This window comes from Dendropsophus ebraccatus, chromosome 14 (genome assembly GCF_027789765.1).
Source record: "Dendropsophus ebraccatus isolate aDenEbr1 chromosome 14, aDenEbr1.pat, whole genome shotgun sequence".
Classification (NCBI taxonomy): domain Eukaryota; kingdom Metazoa; phylum Chordata; class Amphibia; order Anura; family Hylidae; genus Dendropsophus; species Dendropsophus ebraccatus.
In genome coordinates, this window is record NC_091467.1 from 49,395,458 (window position 1) to 49,415,533 (window position 20,076).

At 41.1% G+C, this 20,076-nt stretch overlaps 1 protein-coding gene across 1 annotated transcript in view; it reads left to right on the plus strand.

Annotated features, from left to right (window-relative positions):
• The window catches only part of EDN3 (endothelin 3), a 72,615-nt gene extending 61,496 nt beyond the window's left edge, over positions 1–11,119 (plus strand). Inside the window, exons 3-5 of the mRNA XM_069953141.1 lie at positions 3,558–3,716; positions 5,954–6,055; positions 8,042–11,119. Of these exons, the coding sequence (XP_069809242.1) occupies positions 3,558–3,716; positions 5,954–6,020 (226 nt within the window). The 3' untranslated portion in view covers positions 6,021–6,055; positions 8,042–11,119. The remainder of the gene's footprint in view (positions 1–3,557; positions 3,717–5,953; positions 6,056–8,041) is intronic.
• The last annotated feature ends 8,957 nt before the right edge of the window (positions 11,120–20,076 follow it).

Consider the following 20,076-nt stretch of genomic DNA (forward strand, 5'->3'; position numbering starts at 1 on the left):
AGCGGCACTAGTGTCAGCCATAGGTGTGATGTGCAGCACTCTGTTTCTTCCCTGAGCCACATTTTGTTTCTCTCTTTTCTCCGTGTTTTGCACTCCTCCTGGTGAGACCCACATGACCGCAATTAGCAGGAGACACCTGAGTGCACATGGTTTTAATCCCTCCTGTTTTTTTCCCATTCTGTTTGCTGCAGCTATGGTGAGCGCAATACCTTATCCAGACTTGTGCTGCTTGGGGGCGACCTTCTCCGCCGGCGGTGCTGGCCGGGTTCTGGTGTGGTGTTTTTGGGTCTGGTCCTGTGGCATGGGGGTCGCAGGGCCGTCCCATGGCCCCCGTTCCCTGGCTGTGCACGCCTGCGGGGTTGGTGGCCACTGACTGGCACGGTGTGGACTTAGTGTAGGGACCCATGTGTATCAGATACCGGCACGAGGTACATGGGGCAGTATGGCTTGATCAATTCATACACAAAATTCTGATGTGTTTTTTGTTTGGCCAAGCGGCACTAGTGTCAGCCATAGGTGTGATGTGCAGCACTCTGTTTCTTCCCTGAGCCACATTTTGTTTCTCTCTTTTCTCCGTGTTTTGCACTCCTCCTGGTGAGACCCACATGACCGCAATTAGCAGGAGACACCTGAGTGCACATGGTTTTAATCCCTCCTGTTTTTTTCCCATTCTGTTTGCTGCAGCTATGGTGAGCGCAATACCTTATCCAGACTTGTGCTGCTTGGGGGCGACCTTCTCCGCCGGCGGTGCTGGCCGGGTTCTGGTGTGGTGTTTTTGGGTCTGGTCCTGTGGCATGGGGGTCGCAGGGCCGTCCCATGGCCCCCGTTCCCTGGCTGTGCACGCCTGCGGGGTTGGTGGCCACTGACTGGCACGGTGTGGACTTAGTGTAGGGACCCATGTGTATCAGATACCGGCACGAGGTACATGGGGCAGTATGGCTTGATCAATTCATACACAAAATTCTGATGTGTTTTTTGTTTGGCCAAGCGGCACTAGTGTCAGCCATAGGTGTGATGTGCAGCACTCTGTTTCTTCCCTGAGCCACATGTCACTGGCATATATGGCTATGACAACAGTGATACATTTTCATTAAATACAGCAAAGGTTGGAACCCGAACTATAGACCCTGATCATGCACATTTTTTTTTTTTTTTGTTTATTAAAATGAAAGGCACAGTGCTGTAATGAAGCAGCTGCAGTAAAATAGTCATGAGATAAAAGATGATGACAGTGATCAGGATGAAGAAATGCAAAGAATGTTCCCTGTATTAGATAGCCCGACTCTATGGTTTCGAACGTCTTCAGCTAACTGTATTGAGATGCCTTACGATCGGACTCTAACATGCACAAGTTGCACTCACCTCTAATTTTTATACCATCAGCCTTCGGACGTTCATAAGCTATTACAAGAGGCGAGGTGCAATGGTTTTTCAACATGTTGAAAGACGATGAGCTGATGATCGGCTTCTTGGCTGATGATGTCTTTACTACACAGGGCGATATCTGCCCGATTCTGCCTGATACGGCAGATAATCCTTCCCATGTAATAGGGTATTGTGCAGAGACCTCTATACTATAACCTGAGCCTGCAACGTCCACATGATCACCATCTCACTACTAATTCCCTGGGAATGTGAGATGGTGTTTGCCTGCTCAGTAGTCTATGCTAGATATGGACAGCTAATTTTCTCTAGAATTGACATGTTCAGCAGGACACCCCATGATATCCCTTACCCTGGCCAACCCCCTTTTTTATGTGCATATGGCTTGTCAATTTTCTAAGTTACTCTTGGAAAACAATTTTTTTTTTGTTTTAATTATAATTTTGAACTTGCTCTCGTTTATAGGTTGTGCCTGCTATTGTAGCTCTGCTCCACTAAAGTCAATAAGGCTGTGCTGCAATCCCACACGGAACCCATGGACTGTTTTGTGACAGTTTTTAATCAAAAGCAGCCATGTTTTCCTAGTTCTAAAAGTCTTATGTAATAACTTACTGTAAGAAGGCTGTGCTCATTCCAACAATTCCTCTCTCTTAAACACTATTTAAACAGATAAATTGTCTCCGCTAGAAGTGCGATTGACTGACCACAGACTTAATGGTGGACGTTGGGTTTCCCAGCGTGTTGTATCTCTGCCTTGCACATAAGGCCCAGCTGCTGCCTTATCTAGAGTCAGGGCTAAGGATCCTTTTAAACACACACAGATATCTGACAGATTTTTTAAGCCAAAGCCAGGAATGGATTTGAAAAGAGAAGAAATTGGGATGTCTGCGTTTTGGATATATCCACACTGGATAGAACTGCAGTGAATTTTCCCAGTGGATCTGAGCAGCTAATATTGACAGTGTGGATAGGGCTATAGTGACAATGTGGAATCTGCTCCTGTATTTGTGGCCCAGGTCAGCATGGGGTTCTAGTGGTAGTACAATAGTATTTTATGGGAATATTAGCTGACAACCTTTGACCTTTCGGTGATGTGTATACTTGCTCCTTGAGATGATGGAGTAAAGCTATGCTGGCAGCAGGTGGCATCGTGAAACCTGAACCCTTGAGCCTTAGATGGTTTGTTAATTCTCCTTTTCAATAACATTTATGGCTCTAGCGGCAATAAATGCCAGGCTGCTGAGAGACCGTTCTGTTTCCAGTGAGAGAAGGATGCAGTGTAAGAGACAGGAGGTATTCTCAGTTATTATCTATGGAGGAATGTTTTCATCAATTGCTCCTTGGTCTAAGTCTTGCCTCTTGTTGGGTTGGGCATACTTCTAAGAATGGATAATAGTCTTACTGCTGTAATTTATTGTATAGATCCCATTGGGGGAGAAGCAGGAATTGCTAGATTATGAGCTTTTACGTAGAGAGTAATATCTATTCCAGTGTAGTAAAACCTTGCCCTACTGTCCTTCCTCATTTGATTATATACCCATGGCACAGAATGTAGCAAATGTACCATATCTTTGTTATTTTTGCCATCTAACCCTTTTGTTTTTGGAGGGATAAGCCAGCAGCAGAACAGTTGGGCTGCAACTTACCAAACCCCTCCCCATAGAGAACATATGGACATCCTGCCCTGCCAAACCTTCATGTGTATAGAGAAGTCGGGAGAGGTAATTGTCAACAGTATTTAACATGTATACCCAACTTTAGCTTGCAAGCAAGGTTCACAATTAGGTAGGCTGAGAGAAAAGTGGAGTGTGCACTAGGTAATAGGCTGAATTCCAGGTGGTACCCGGACTGTCTCCTCCTTCCCCATGGAAGGCATGAGCAATCAAATGCGTCAGGTTCGAGAACGTTCAAGTTCGATCGAACCTACAAAATCCCGATGTTCGATCATCTCTACTGAAGACTGTGCCTCATATCTTTGTACATTTGTGGATGTATGGGGATTGCATTGCTTACATCTAGCCAGCAAGCTTAAATTGAAACAACCGTGAACAAATGGGAACCATATACAAGATACTATACATTTTTCATTTGCCAATAAGTGGTGGTTTATAGCCAAAAAAAACCCCAACCAGGATTTTGTCTTTAAGTGATTCCAATATATCTCTGTCTTTCAGGAGAACAGTGCCGTATGGGCTCTCCAGTTACAGGGGAAGTGGACGAGAAAAACGAGATACAGACAGAAGGCAGATGAGCTCCTTGCCAAAACCCCGGTGTTCATGTACAGACCCAAGTGACCGGCGTTGTGTCATCTTCTGTAAAGAGAAGACAGAGAGGTCAGTGTGGGTTATGTGTAGTAAGATGGGCTCATAGTAACCACAACTCACTGCAGAGGCTGCTAGACACAATGATAGCAACAGGCAGCTCGCCCTCACATACTATGTATTCTAATAAGAATATACAGTACCAGGTCTGATCAAAAGTTCCTAAGCTATTGAGGAGGTCAAGATAATGCATTATAAAGTAACTATGCAAATTCCTTTAAGGGATGTTACAGAATGTTACAATGATGATCTATCAGTTGGGAATTACACTTTTACAACCATCACTAATTTGGTAGCAGTAGCTTCCTCACTGGATTACCATGGTGATCCAATAGTACTCCATTCAGGGTTGCTTGAAATTGGTGGGGGTCTCAGACCCTACCAGTCATACACTGATGCCTTATTCTATTAAATGGTGAACATAACCACTCCTTCACTGAAGTGATTGATGGGGATAAAATGGGTTTCCTGTGTTGGGTTTTCCACCCAAGCAAGGAGAAGATGCCTCACTATGGTAGAGAGGAGACTATTAGACTCCCTTTTAAAAGAAGAGATTCTGAGGAGGACATGAGGTTTGATCTTAGTCTATCATCATTTTCGTGCTGCCTGAACCACTAATCATCAGGGCGGCCTACAGTAGCTTCACCCTGCCCCATTGGCCTTAATTGAAAGATCTCTCCCTATAGCCAGCGACAGGGATCCTTCAATCAAGACTGGGGAGGCGAAGAGAAAAAAACATACACCTCCAAAATAGATTGGGCAGCGTAAAAGTGGTGACGGTTTCCTTTAAAGTGTTCCTGCCATTTGAAAAAACCTCTGTTTCAAAAGTTTTAATCAGCCAGGGTCTTGGTATTCAGACCCCCACAGATACAGGCAGGAAAAGTGCTTGGCTAAGCTCTTCACTCCCTGGTTTGCCGCAGAAGATAGATTCTATGGAGACTAATCCTGCCGTGAAAAAGGGAGCACAAAAAACAGATCAAAAGTTATCTACAATTTTTTTTTTTTTCAAATGACAAAAACACTTTAAAAAAGACAACTTGAAATGAATATGTGCAAAGGTCCTCACCCTCAGCTATGCTCATGTACCATGGGTTTATACACTGTTACGTTTTTGTCAGTTTTCACACTTCGCCAGATTCGCTTCGCTCATCTCTAATATCTGACAAATTCTGATTTGCAGCGAATCGGGTGTTCAATTTGCCTCATTGCGATTCACGAAATCACTTTGCAAATTTACTAAACATGGTGGCCGCAATAGTGAACACATATGTTAGCTTACACAAACTGTTGCGAACATCGCAAGATAAGCGTTCGGATGTTCAAAAAATGATCATTGAGCAAATTATCAGCGAACAAATTGTTCATATCGGTGAACACAGACATTTAGCAAAATGTTCATACGAACATGTTCGTTTGCTGCTATTTTTTATGAGATTCGTTTGTTTGCAATTTGCGAATGTGTGAATTTGTGCGAATATTTGCAAAACGAATTTCAGAGTGATACACTCATCTCTATCAGATATTCTTAATTTTGTCACAAATGTTTTATTATGTACAATTTATGCATAATGGTATAATTTTGCTTGAACTTAATTTATTTTACATTAGCAACAGTTCCAATAAAATGAGTTAAAAAAAAAAAAAAAAAAAAGTTGCTCGCTCTTTACGAACAAGGTAACTTCTAAGTCCCAGTGTGCTTTGTAGACATCTACATTGGTTCTTACAGCTTTATCTTGCTATATAAATTACAGCTTTGTTATATAACTACTGTATTTTCCAGGGTATAAGGCGACTGGGCGTATAAGACAACCCCTCACTTTTAAGAATATTGTCAGGGGTTCGCCTTATACACAGAAAAATGTTAACCCCTGCATGACTGCAGCCCTGCTGTGGTCAGGCAGGGGTTAACTGCAGCTAAATAAAAAAAAACAAAAAAAAAACTAAACTAAAAACAGTTAACTCACCTGGAGAATTCGGAAACTGGCCCCAGGTATGAAAACTTTTTTTTTTTTTTTTTTTTTTTGTAGTGGTCGTCCCATGCGGTGGGGATTTTAAACTGCCCCACAGTATGGGGCGACCATACCCGGCGTATAAGCAGATTTCTCGGGGTTAAAAAGTCGTCATATACACCGGAAAATACTGTAGTAGTAGTAGTGGACACACATTTTTACCTTTTAAACAGTTAGTGATCCCTGAGGTCACCTGCTGAGATGAACATGACCTCACTCTCTGCTTTTTATGCCCTCTAGACCTTCAGTAGAAAGAATGCGCAGAGATATAAGGTTAAAACAGACAAGAATGCGTGCAGCGGCATGAGCGCCAGGCTGTGTGATCAGGCCTGCAGCACACAGGTAGGTAATGTGGTACATGATGGAGAGGATCTCTGATCAATTGATAGACTTTACAGAAAGGGATGATCTCAGCTGACAGACACCACACATGTCTGGGCCGGTAATGGCTACTAGGAGACAACACACAAGACTGACCAATACTGACATTTCATTGAGTTATTGTGAACCTCTGATCCTCCTTAGGGCTTAAAGTCATGTTTGTCCACTTGCTGCATTCAGGTATAGAAGGATAGAAGGGAGGTACAGGCACTATGCTATGGGCCATTCATACCTGATTTTTTATGACTAGTGGACAATAGACTGAGGAGTCAATTCTATTAGCATCACATTTATAAAGTGCCCTATTTTATGTAAATATACGGTAAAGTTTTGCAATGTTAAAACATACTTTTGTGCTTGCATTCTTCAACTGTATACAGTTAGTGAAGAGAAACATTCCTTGCTTGAAATAACTGAGAAACTAACTGTGTCCAGCTTGAAGGGCTTGTTGCAATACATTAGCTTTATTGTAGTACACGGGAGGTTTCCAGGGCGGTAATATAGATGGCCTATCCTTAGGGGGCAATCACAAGCTCTGTAAATCACGCATGCTACCGAGCATGAAGCTGTGAGCCATCATCAGGAACTCCCAGCAACATGTATCATTATGATGCCTGAAGCTCCAAACTTGTACAAAATCTTCCCGCTATAGTACTGACATAATCGTGTGGTTGCGTCAGTACAGTCCTGAGAAAATTCGAACACTTTTGGCGCTCCTGATATATCATGATGATACATCATCCTGGGAGTTCACCGAATCTAAACATGACAAAGCCTCTCATTCAATAAAAGTTGAAATGGCCAACCTTTCTCATTTTACAAAAAAACCCTAAAAAAATAATTAAAGCGATATTTTCACCCCCTCTGTACGTCGTTGTTTTTTTTACTGACCTACAGAATAAAGATAATAGGTCTGTTTTACTGTATTGCATAAAGGGGAATCCCCCCCCCCCCCCACAAAAAATAAATAAATAAAAATAATAATAATTGTGAAACTGCCCCCTTCCCAGTGTTCCCTCCCACCCACGCTAGACCCGGAAGTGTGATGCATTATACTCACCTGATTCATGTCGACCCCCGTCCGCCATCTTGGGACAATGATGTTATCTTTGTGAGGCCGGCCGGACCGCTCCAGCCGCACAGTTATGCTCAGCCAATCGCAACTGGGCGGCTGGCATGAGGGGCGGCTGGAGTGGTTCGGCCGGCCTCCCGAAGATGACATCATTGTCCCAAGATGGCAGACTGGGGTCAATACGAATCAGGTGAGTATAGTGCATCACACCTCCGGGTCTAGCGTGGGTGGGGGGAAACACTGGGAAGGGGGCCATTCACTAACATAACATACATTACAAAGTTGTATAACTTTGTAATGTGTGTTATTTAGTGAATAATTTTGAAATGCCGCACTACCCCTTTAATATTGGTGTTTCTTAAAGCAAAGTAATAAAATATTTCTCATCTGTCATTCCCATTCTACTGCTTACTTAGAAATATGAGAGCAGTGAAGTAGGGCCAATAAGAGACATAGGGACATGGCTGATTGGGCTGCGCTGTTTTTTCATAAGCTAAGTCACCAAGAAACCTGCTAATATTGCCCCAGTGTGTCACTTGGGAGGTTAGTCATGTTAGCCAGTGGGAGATGAAGGTGAAGAGCTACTGTACTCACCAAATCACTGGACCATTGTTGTTCAGACAGATCACATCTTATGTATGCTATAAATAGAAGACCCCCTTTAAATGCCAGTGGCCACTTATATTCTCATACTCTCTTCTCCGATCCTCAGCCTCCCCTGTTCTGATACTTCCTGATCCCTCTCGCCTGATAATAAATGGCCAGACCCACCATTTAATGTACACAGACCTTCCATGTAATAAAATGCATTTCTGCTAATACTTGGTGCTATATCATTTCACCATGACCTTACCTACCTCTACCTCTTCTTCTAGGTTTGCAGATGCCATTTCACACAAGTGAGTTTTCGAGACCCCTGTGGTGGCTCATCACCATAGGTAGGCTGCCATCAACAATCCTTCAGGCACAAGCGACATTAAACATACTGTCTTTACCTCACATCCAGTATTTGTGTAGAGGAGTGAAGAAAGATAGTGGACACGTCCTACTGAGGAGAGATTCATCCACTGAAAAATCTAACCGGTCACTCCATCTCCTGTAGAGGGAGTTGTAACGTGTTGCCTTCCAGTGCAATATTCTGTAGAACTGAAACCCTCACAACAAGCGCCCAATACTACTTCTATACATATATGTATATCCAGAGCCTTGTAAAGTGCTATCAATAAGGCAAAGAGTCTGTATTAAGTCTACTTCATAGCTTTTATACAGATAACTATGCATAAAAAAAAAGCTTTGCTTTGTCATCGACCTTTACCTGCCATGTACCATCGCCTCCTATACACATCTACATTCCAGGCTGGTGACAACTGTGGACCAGGACAGTGCCACGCGCAACCTAAAAATCCTAGTTTTGATTTTTATCTGGAGACACAAGTGTATATAGTAGATACAACGCTCTGGGGCACCAGAGGTTGGTTTTCTCAGTAATGTAAACCACCAAAAATATGGACTTAAGTTGCCAAGTGCTATTCAAGGATGACTTAGAAACCTGATGTCCGCCATGGTTTGATATTGTGAGCTGCACAATAAGGGCTCAGATGTGAGTTGTCTGCCACTTTCCTAACCACAAAGCAATGAATTTACCATTGATATGACTTCTATTACCATAAATGCTGTTATATGTCCAGGATTTGTGCTAAATTCCATTGTTAGAAAGCCTTGGTTAGCCATGGTTTATATAGCCATGCATGGTTTATATGATCCAGATTTGTCAAAAAAGTTGGGTAGATGTAATTTAGCTGCTGGGATCCTCTTAGACCTGGAAGAGAGTTTTACACAGGCTTTTCATTTTATAAGAGGAATCAAGCATGTTTGTCTATCTCTTCATCAAAACCAGGAATTTTTAGCGCCAAGATCTTATGATCATTAGGGGTTTCAACCATTAGACCCCAAAATGGGAGAATCTTGATTTGAGATATCAAAAGTAATTTATAGGACATTCCTTTGGAAACCCCTACTTCTTGGAAGGGTTACTTGAGATTAAGCTAAACCAAGAAAGCCTTGTGATCAGTAATCAATGTCTGGGGAAATCTGGCACCAGGTGTTTAATTTTCCAGCAGTGCCACCATAGATGAAATAATGTATTACACAATATCCATTCACACCAATGGTTTGTCTGTGTAATACTAGGCAGGACAACTCCTCCAGAGCGAAAGACCCTCTTTGTTACCGCTCTGGCCAAGAGATGAGGATCTTAAATAAGAGACCACCTTCTGAATTTTCTAATAGAGAATAAGAAAATGGTCTTTCAAAACTATACCCCACCCATTAAAGGGTTTTAAAGTTTAGATGTTCTGAGACATGTGCCATTGGACTATACTCTGTAAAGATCTGGCTACGTAGTTTTCCATAGCTCATGATTTCAGTGGTGAGATTATCACTGGTCATGACTCTATTGGGATCAGATTTTGTGCACTGATGGATGAACTGGTCTGCCACCTTACTAATGCTGGGAATTGATAGGATTTACAGCAGTGTTACCTTATGCCAATTCAGAGTTCCTTTAAACATGTCAGACACCTCTGTTCTACGAGACCCTACTTTGATTCCCCAGTTTGGTTCAGTAGGGCCATGGAGGGTATAGGTGTTGCAGGTACAGTATTATCAAGGGCTAAATGAAATCTCAGCTCCTGAGCTGTAATAGTGGACACTTCCTTTAGATAAGATTGGTGCTATGATCCACTGTGCCAATGTATATTACCACTAGCGTCAGTAATAACACTGGCTTATGTGTATATCCACTGTGGTTAGAGTAACTCCTTAACCAGGTGATGAAAAAAGTGAAATAACAGGGGCCTCTGTCTATATAACAGATGTAGTACACAGACCCATGCCAATATTTATCCATAATTACGAACCGTAAAGATAAACTTTAGAATACATATTGTGACTACTTCAGGTGTCAATTTTCTTGGATACCATTGATCAAAGTCTGTTCTAAGTACATAGCATAGCCCTATCTCCTCACTGAAGTATAAAAGTGATTGTGGGAGAAGTGAGTGGTCTGTATGCCAATGCAAAGGAGGTGTCTGGCATTACCAGCTGACAAGGCAATGGAACTACTAGCTCTAATATTCTGATGGGTGATTCAGCTATGGGGTTCTTTGAACAATTCCTACCACTTAGAAGGGTCCATTGACCATAAGGCAATCAAAAAATGTGCCTTGTGCTTAGATGAAATCTGCAGATAAATAAGGCAGCACATGTTCAGTTTCCCTTCAGCCCCACAGCTGGGAAACTACAGAGTCTGTTTCAGTCGCTGAGCTGTTTGTGTGTAATTCAGGGCAAGACAGGCGCTCCAGCCAGGGTGAGAGGCTGAAGTGTAGATTAGCAACAACATTGGGTTTTTACTACTATTTCAGTCTATAATTTTATGGAATAGTTTACTATAATTTATGCACGCAAGCTGGCATAAATTGTATTGAAAATCTATGCCACTTTGGAACTGGTATAGATATACTGGATTTATTGAGAGTTGTTTAAAGGGTGGCACTTCAGTTATCCCCCTAGATCTTTATGAAATGAACTAGATGTATTTGCTGGATCCCGCTAACAATGTGTGAGACCTACCTGAGGATGGAGTTTATTCTATGGTACTGGTTTATAACATGTGCCTCCCAGTTGTTGTGACACTATAGTTTCCGGCATGCTAGGGTTGTAGTTCTACAACAGCTGGAGAGCCACATTTTATCTATGTACAGTAAGTGTTATTACAAGTGTCTAAATCCAAAGAACATAGATCAGTGGTCTCCAGTCCTCAGAACACAGTGCCCCTTCCTAGCACATCTAGCAAATATTTTAGCAAAGTTTGGGGCAGGTATACCGGTAAACTTAAAAGTGTTAATGTTGTATGTACATCTAGCACCTCTATCACAAACTCTGGTATAGTCAATACGTGCGGTTATAGTAGTAAGTGACTTACTTTCTAACCTGCAGAAAACAGTAAGTCACTTACTACTACAACCGCACTTATTGACTATACCAGAGTTTGTGATAGAGGCGCTAGATGTACATACAACATTGAGATTTATATACTTATTTGGGAGGTACGGGTCTATCCCTTTGCGAACATCTATAACAGTGTACTACCTTCTGCTGTACAAGCGCCATATCTAAACTGCTCATAACACTTTAGGTTGGAGTACCTACCCCTAGTGACTTAAACTTATAAATTTCATATACTGTATAAAACAATTTAAAAAAAAAAAAAACTAAATTAAAGGAGTTGTCCAGATTTAGAAAAACATGGCCGCTTTCTTCCAGAAACAGCACCACTCTTCTCCTAGTTTAAGTGTGGTTTTGAAGCTTAGTTCAATAGAAGTGAATGGAGCTGAAATGTAAGCTCATACAGACAACCTGCGGACAAGTGTGTTTTGCAGGAAAGTAGCTGTTTTTTTTAAACCCTGGACAACCTCCTTAATGGTAAGTAAAGTAATGGATATACCTGGTTATTAAGGACATCCCTTGGAAATAAAGGGTCTGTACTGTATTCAGTATGAAATGGAATTTGCTCCATCCAGGGGTGCATTCACATGTACAGGATCTGCAGCAGATTTGATGCTGCAGATTCAAAGCAAATCAATTCTAGGCCATCAAATTTGCTGCAGATCCTGTACGTGTGAATGCACCCTTATACAGTATGTCGGAGATGTTTTCTCCTACATACAATGCCTGAAAAACAAGAGGCTACTGCTCTGTAACGCTGAGCTATATAGGCACACCATGTGCAGGTCGTGGCCAAACCAGAGGTATTTGATAACTTAGAATGTGGAGCCTGGTCAAAGCTAATAAAGTGTTCTTACAAGAAAAAGTGTCCCAGTTTACTGAATGGGATCAATGCCAAACTCCTACAATACAGTTCGGTCTCCATCCTCTTTATATTTCAGGCTCCATGTGTTTTCTATTATCCATCAGCAAAAATACATATATGGCAATAACCCAAAATCTTTGTAGAGTAAACCCCTTTATCATTACGCCAACAATTTAATTCTCACCGAGATTAAATCGGAGTCTGTAAAATTTAGAGAAGTATTTCGCTTGAAAATTCTGATCTTAAAGGGATTTTCCTTCAATGTGATGCATGCACATGGCCTAACAGAGACAAGGTAATGTTGACCAATCAATCTTTTGGGTTCTCATGGGCAACAAGGATAGGGTGATCTTGATACAGGACTCTGGGTAGACAAAAAATGGCAGTAGCCAATGGGAATACAGCTTTATTTCTTGATCACAGGGCCAGATTCCTACGGGTGCATTCTTGCCTTAGACCTGTGCAGTTCAGGTCATCAGACCAGTCACTGAGCTTAAACTTACAGCAATAATACAGGTGCAAAAACTGCACCCATATTATGTTCATACAGCTTGATATGGGCTCCAGTTCTTGCCCATGCTTTTTTTATACTGGAGCGCCAATAAAAGGTTCTTTGCCAACTATTATTCTCTAAAGCAGTGGTCTTCAGCCTGTTGCTTTCCAGCTGTTGCAAAACTACCATTCCCATCATGCTGGGTGGCCACAGATTGGAGATCATTGCTCTAAGTTATTGTATCTTCAAGAGACATGTATTGTTTCATGCTATCACTGTATATCTGCTCCCTAGCCGCAGGCATATGCTCTGTACAGTTATTAATGTGGACTATTTATTGTGGAAAAAAAAAATTCTTCAAATACTACAGTTTGTCTGGATTTTTTTGTAGTAAGAAAATCTTTATATATAAAATATCTATTAAAATTTGACTTTTGTTATAAAGCAATCAGACTAGTGTCTTCTATTTATTGTATTTTTCAATTTTCCGCTATTTTACAGTGTTGGTTTGCATGTTGAGAATTGCTTCAACTAAGACAAACTGGTGTATTGGTTTAGACCTATTTATCTTGTTTTTTAAAAAAAATCCTCAAAGTGTCACTTTCATTATAACCATCAAAATCAACAGGGGATGTAAAATAAAGCATGATTGCAATTTAAATTTATTATTATTATTTTTTTTTTATTTAGTTTTTGTTATCATGCAGTAAAACAAAGCTATTTTTATCTGATATTCAGATCAAGTCTCCTGAGGACAGCTTTCTGGTTTTGTGCTGGTTAAAAAAAGGAGACTAAGCGCAGGAAATCCTGTTTATCTGTGCTGACAGAGAGGGCAGTCATTTGATGGATCAGCACAAGACTAAAAAGCTGCCTTCAGGAGATTGGACCTGGATTTCAATTAGGGCTGGTTGATATGGCCCCAAATTTTTTTTTTTTCCGATGATTCTCTATTTAAATCTCAATTTTTTTTCTAAATAGACTAATAAACTGAAAATGTTATTGGTGTTTGAGGCAGCGACTGTGCTGCTTCAGGCTATGTTCACACTACATAAGTTCCATAGTAATCACGGCCATTGTTGCCGATTTGCAACAACGACCGTGATTACTGCGGAACTCAAGTAGTGCTGCAGCTGAAATCCCAGCTGGAGTGTATACACATAGCATACATTTCGGCTGGGATCCCCAGCAGCGCCACAAAAAACAGTTTTCTGCAGCCGCTATTCATTGAATAGTGGCCGCAAGAAACCTGTCAGTGCACATAATGGAGTGTGCGGCACCAGCCGCACGCTCCATTGTGTGCAGCAAGGAATTTGGATGATCTTCTCTGACACCGGCCGTTTCGTGGCCCGGGCAGGTCACAGAACGGCCGGTGTCTTACAGTGTGAAGCCATGTTTCCATGTAGTAACGCCCTGTAGTAAAGTCCCCTTATATGTTATGGGAATACCGATTTCATTATGGACCAATGTCATTATGGGCGGCACTGTGGCTGGTAGTGTTACAGTTTAGCACGGTGTACTTTCCACTCCATATATTCATTATTCTTCATATAATAACATTAGTAACAATCTATCCATCCCCAGCCCCTTCATTACAAATCCCAGCATGCCAAGCCACAGGCCTCCTCTCTATAATACCACCTCCTCTGTACAAAATACCCTCACCTACATATAACATCATGAGCCGCACATGTCGCATTCTCAGTGCCGTATACACAACCAATATCAGTTACCTCACTATTTGCAGCAAGTCCCGCCACCTGCCCCTCCCTCATCGCAGGTTATAGCTTAGATACACTAGCACTGCAGACTGTATTTTACATGATAGGTTTAAACAGAGTGGGTGTATAGAAAGTAACACAGACAATAGGCTTAGATACATCAGCATAGCAGTGAATATAGCTTGTGACAGACTTAGATACACCAGCTCTGCAAACTATCATTAATAAATAAATACGTAAGGCCAGGCTTGGATACTGCAACTAAGCAGTTAATAACACTGAAAGGATATAGATAAATAGGCTCTGCAGACAGTATCACACACAACAAGCAGCTCAGCAGTCATTATCATGTATGACAAGCTTAGATACACTGGCTCAGCAGGTAGAATCATACATGATATGCTTAGATACCTGTTCAGTTTTACATATGGTACACTCACTAAGACAAGCTTAGCGCTACACCATCTTAGCTGACAGTATCACTCATTATGCTCCTCCTCTGTGCTGCAGTATATCACTTACAGGGGTTAGAAGGGTTAAACCACACATCTTTCTCTTCATGACTTCTGGGTCCTGACCTGCACATTTCCCTTCTTGCCTGCGGCAGCAGTGAGAGCAAAGGTCAGAGGTTATCAGTGATCTGCCATGCAATGGTCCCATCTGATAAGGCCACCGCTGGCCAGTAATCAGTGCAGTTTAACCCTTCCTGAGCTGCCGCATGTAAGTAATACTGAGGTTAATTCCTCCTGCTGCAGTGCAGGAAGAGTAAAAGAGGAGAAGGACGCTACACTAATGTCTCCCCGTCCCCCGTGCAGGATCTTGCACATTTATTGATTTAATTTTTTTCTGAACATCGCAAATTTGATTTGTAGAAAAAATAAAATCATCGGCCCCCCTCTCAGCGACTTAATTGAATTAATTTGAATTGCCTAAGTACAGCTTTGTTTTAACGCATAATAAAAAAAATATGTAAATTGCAAACTTGAAATGTGTTGATTTAGAAAGTTATGATGAAGGTGACACTTTCACTTTACACCATGTTTGATAAATGTCCCCAATGTCTGTGTATGTTACAAAATGGGAAAGTGAAACTGGCTCAGTTGCCCCTAGCAACCAATCAGATTCCACCTTTCATTTTTCAAAGTGTCTGTGAGAAATGAAAAGTGGAATCTGATTGGTTGTTAGGGGCAACTGAGACAGTTTCACTTTACAGCATGTTTGATAAATCTCCTCCATTGTACTTAACAGGCAGAGTGTAAAGGGGCATTCCTACAGACATCTACAAGATGCTCCGAAACCAGTAAGTGCCAATGGTGGCCACAGCCAAGGTATATAGGTGTACATTACCTTTCTAACAACCATTCAACCTAGAAAAAAAAAATCCTAGGGCATTTAGATTAGTGTCAACTTCTACGCCATGGGGCATACAGGCAGTGGCGTAGCTACAATGAAGGCAGGGAAGGCGACTGCTATGGGGCCCCTGCAGGAAGGGGGACCAGAGGAAGCCTGCCCTGCCTTCATGGTAGGTACCCCGCTCCCCAAGGGGTCCAGAGAGAAAGAGGGACCCCCACTGCACTGTTCAGCCCCCTCACTGTAGTGCCGGGTGAGCGGGCTAAACAGAGGAGCAGGACCTGCCAGACGGCACAGGAGAGGGATGAAGGACCTTTGGGTCACATGGCCCAAAGGTCCTCAATACCTCTATGTGAAGATCAGCCCAGACTACAGGAGGAGGAGGGGGAAGCCTGGGAGCTGTAAGTGCTGTGTATGTGTGTCAGTGTGTGTACATATGTATCTGTGGGTATATGTATATGTCAGTGTGTGTATATATGTCAATATGTGTATGTATCTGTGGCTATATGTGTGTGTGTATGTCAGCAGCACTGGTGTATATGTGTGTGTTTGTGTATGTCAGTTGTGATTGACAGGTTTGCTCCCAAAGATGTTCTGCAGCAGCTTCTATTAATGCTGGGCTCTAATAAAAGAATCCACCACTAATATCTGCAGCATTTTCTTTTATTTTTGGTTGAGTATTTCTTATTACACAGAGATGATTTCCCTGTATACAGTCTACTCATGGTGTATACATCAGCACTAGTGTAATCACATTACAGCGTATATATGTGTGTATGTCAGTGGCGTATCTGTATATACGTTAATGGTGCCTCTATGTGTGTCATTGTCTGTGTTTGGCGGGGCGGGGCGGGGGGCGTACAGGATTCATGGAAATTATAGATGGATATTATCTATGACAGATATAGATTTAGGCAACTAGACTTTTTTTTTCCAAATAAAAGAAAACTTTCCTAAAAAAGGAGGGGACCCTAACAGATTATGTTATTTCCTACCTGTTCTTTCTCACAGAAAGAAATTTCTGGTAAGTGATATAAGACCATAAAAACACCTAAAACAAAGCAAAACAAAAAATAAACATCCAATATATATACACATCAGTATAATACCCATTAATTACCATGGACCCTTTTGGTTCTCACAAATGCAGACAGTTAGGGATACACATCTGTCATTGTGTCCATAGTTGCGGGTCCACAGGCAGATATATGATGTGTAAATTGGGGCTTAGTCTGTTCAAAATCTGCACAATTAGGTGCAGATATTGATGTATAAATGCTGTGAATTTTCAATTTCAGCATTTCCATGCCATGTGAACATGCCCTAAATATATAAAGGTGACATAGGGTTATATACCCAGGTAAGTTATTCAAATCTGTATCTACAGTTAGAGCTGCATCTTAAGGGTCCATCAGAGGTAAGTCTTGAGGTGGCCATACATCTTCAATAATTGTCAGCCGAATGATCGTTCTCTCTCCCGACCTCCCTATATACATGAATGGTCATCAAGGCCATACATTTGTTTATTCTCTATGGGGAGTTCTAAGCTGCAGCTAATTATCCCTCCCAGAATAATAGAGTCAGGTGTTGAAGATCCAAACCTGATCCTTTTCTCCACTGGCATCATTGGTTGCTGTCATCTGAGCCCACTACCACCAGCCAATCTGGCTGACATTTTAAGGTATATGGGCACCTTTGGTTGCGGGACCTTTCCAAAATGTCTTGTCACAGCAAGTGGGCTAACACAATGTGATCAAAATGTGCCCAAAGGTCACATAATAAAGTATCATGTTTGCTTACTTCGCCCACCGCGCACTGCTATTCCACGTAGCGATGTGCAGGTGGCCACCGATTATTTTAGGTTTGAACCTAAATAAACAATCAGCCGATGACAACGATCATCGGCTGATCGTTCTCTCTATTCCACTGAGCGATAATAGGCCATCGCTCCGTGGAATAGGCCCCTTACTCCCTAGCGCTGACCTTACATCTCCCTCTTAAGGCAACATCGTGCACCCTTTGGACACCGGTTTCACCTACATGCAACAATCATGTGTTGAAAGTATACCTTCCAAGATGACAGAGGTGTGAAATCTCTTGACATCAGCTTACCAATACAGAAGCATCAGGACTTTCAAAAGTGGACAAACAAATCTTCTTGTAGTCTCTGAACCCCGTCATAGATTACCTCCACCAGATTACTTGGCCCCTTTTTGGTCAGTTGAAAAGACTTGATCACACTGGGAATCAAAGACAAGACATCATTATTACAACCAGCACCAGTAATTTCGACCCCATTTTCTTCATGATGGGAAAATACTATCTGCAAACCTCCTAACCCCGAAATCAGAATCCCCTATTTATTTTCATTATATTTCAGATTTACTTATAATGCTTAACATAAGGATAAAATAATACATTTTAATTTTAATAACAAAATAGCTTCTATTAATTCGCTTAAACCCCTTATGTTGATATGACCGGAGATGAATCTTTGAAAATCCAGTCTAAAAATATCATAAAACGATTGCCTCTGGTGTTTGTTTATGAAGTTCCATGACTTTCCAAAAGATGAATTTATAAAGAGCTTGATAAACATACAATAATGACATAGAGGTTCCAAAATAAAGAAGCACATCTTATTATCTTTCTCAAAACCCTTTAAGTTTTACATTTAACTGAACAATTACCCTAATTTAGTACCCTAAAAAGAAAAAATGGAAACAATGTAAAATGCATCTCCATTTTTCAAAAACCCCTTAAAATTGCAAGTTTTCCTGTAGCTGGGATCACTAGTGATCGGCTCGAAACTGTGGAGGAAACCTACAGTAGATGCAAAACCTAGCAGCAAGTGCTCAATTTCCCAGCAGCATCTCCACAGGGGAGATGAGGCATTACACAGTTCCTATAGAAATCAATGGGGTGTCTGTATAACACAAGAAATTATTGGGACCTCCGGAAAAAAAAGTGTTAAATTAATGACGGTCCTGAATGGTGCTCAACGCTATGAAGCGGACAACCTCTTTAAATATATATGAACAGTGATTAATAGTAAAATCTTTCTGAAAGCTACTGCTCTAAGAAGATCAACCCCTTATCCTGACCAGAATTTGTGTACTGGATTTTCAGTGCTAAATATATTATATATACACAAAAAGGCTCACAGTAGAGGGAATTAGTAACCTAAAAATAGTGTTTGTGGCACAATATTGTACTGCACCCCTAGGTGTCACTCTACCAAAATATCAGAACAACCCATCCAAAGGATAGATACACAACACTAACTATGGGCATAAAATCTGAATAATCACAAAGAATCTTTATTTACCATGATTATTTCAACAACATGATAAAAGCCAGTAAATTGTACTAAAAATAGAACTATGTATTTAAAAACAACCATACAATAATAAAATAGCATATATTAAAAAACAGACCCCATAGAAAAACGGTTTAACAGATTGTGGGTGCTTAGGAAATGTCTAATAAAGTGCCGGTTCAATTGTAAACATAGACTCAATCAGGTAAAGCAACATCTAGGCAGTATTATGTGCAGGCAAAAACCTCAATGTTGTAAACACTCACCCATTTAACTATGAAGGTCACAGCTGTCCCTACGTACGTTTCACCACCACCGGCTTCTTCAGGGAATATATTATGCGCAGTGACCATCTTCTTTAAGGAGACCACCCTCATTAAACTTTGTGTGGTCTTCTCCAAGAGATTTTACTGTATTTCAAGAGAGTGGTAATTATAATACAGGTAATAATACTGTATATGAAGTAATCCAATGTTAAAAAGCAAAATAGTCTAGCATTGTGATAGTCATGCAGTATGTAAGTCTTAGAGAGTCGAATGGATAAAATGGTCTTTACCACTACCACCATTATCTAAACTTCTGATACCCAACACTATGTCCAAACTTCTTTTAATGGTAACTTCTTCCAGGTATTTGGAATATACTAAAAAATTAGGAAAAAAACTATTGATAACCAACCACAGGATGGGTGGTGCCAGGGGACTGTAGCAGCATCTCTATATAATGAATAGGAATCAGGATGGAAATATACACAGCTCTTTCTTTTGGAAAACTGCCATAGGTCTTTTTTTTGCCAAAACCAGAAATTGATTTAAATGGGATGGAAAATAAAAAGGTAGGACTTGTACTTCTCTTTCCTGTTGGATCCACTTCTAGTTTTGGCACAAACACTGCTGTGTGTCCAGCCTCAAGGGTGCAGTACCTTGGTCGTCACTTCTTATATAGAGTATAAAGCTGGCTACATTTGTCTCCATTGTTTTACATGTACACAACTACACATGTTAGACAAAAAAAAAAGTATACATACTGCTCTTAGGTAATATTAAATGGTGCCCAATGCAAGTGCTGATCAAATAAATAGGCATTCATGTAAGTAGCCTATTACTTGACAAAGTTATAGATTGTTGGATTATTCATGTGGGCCTTTAATTCAAATAATT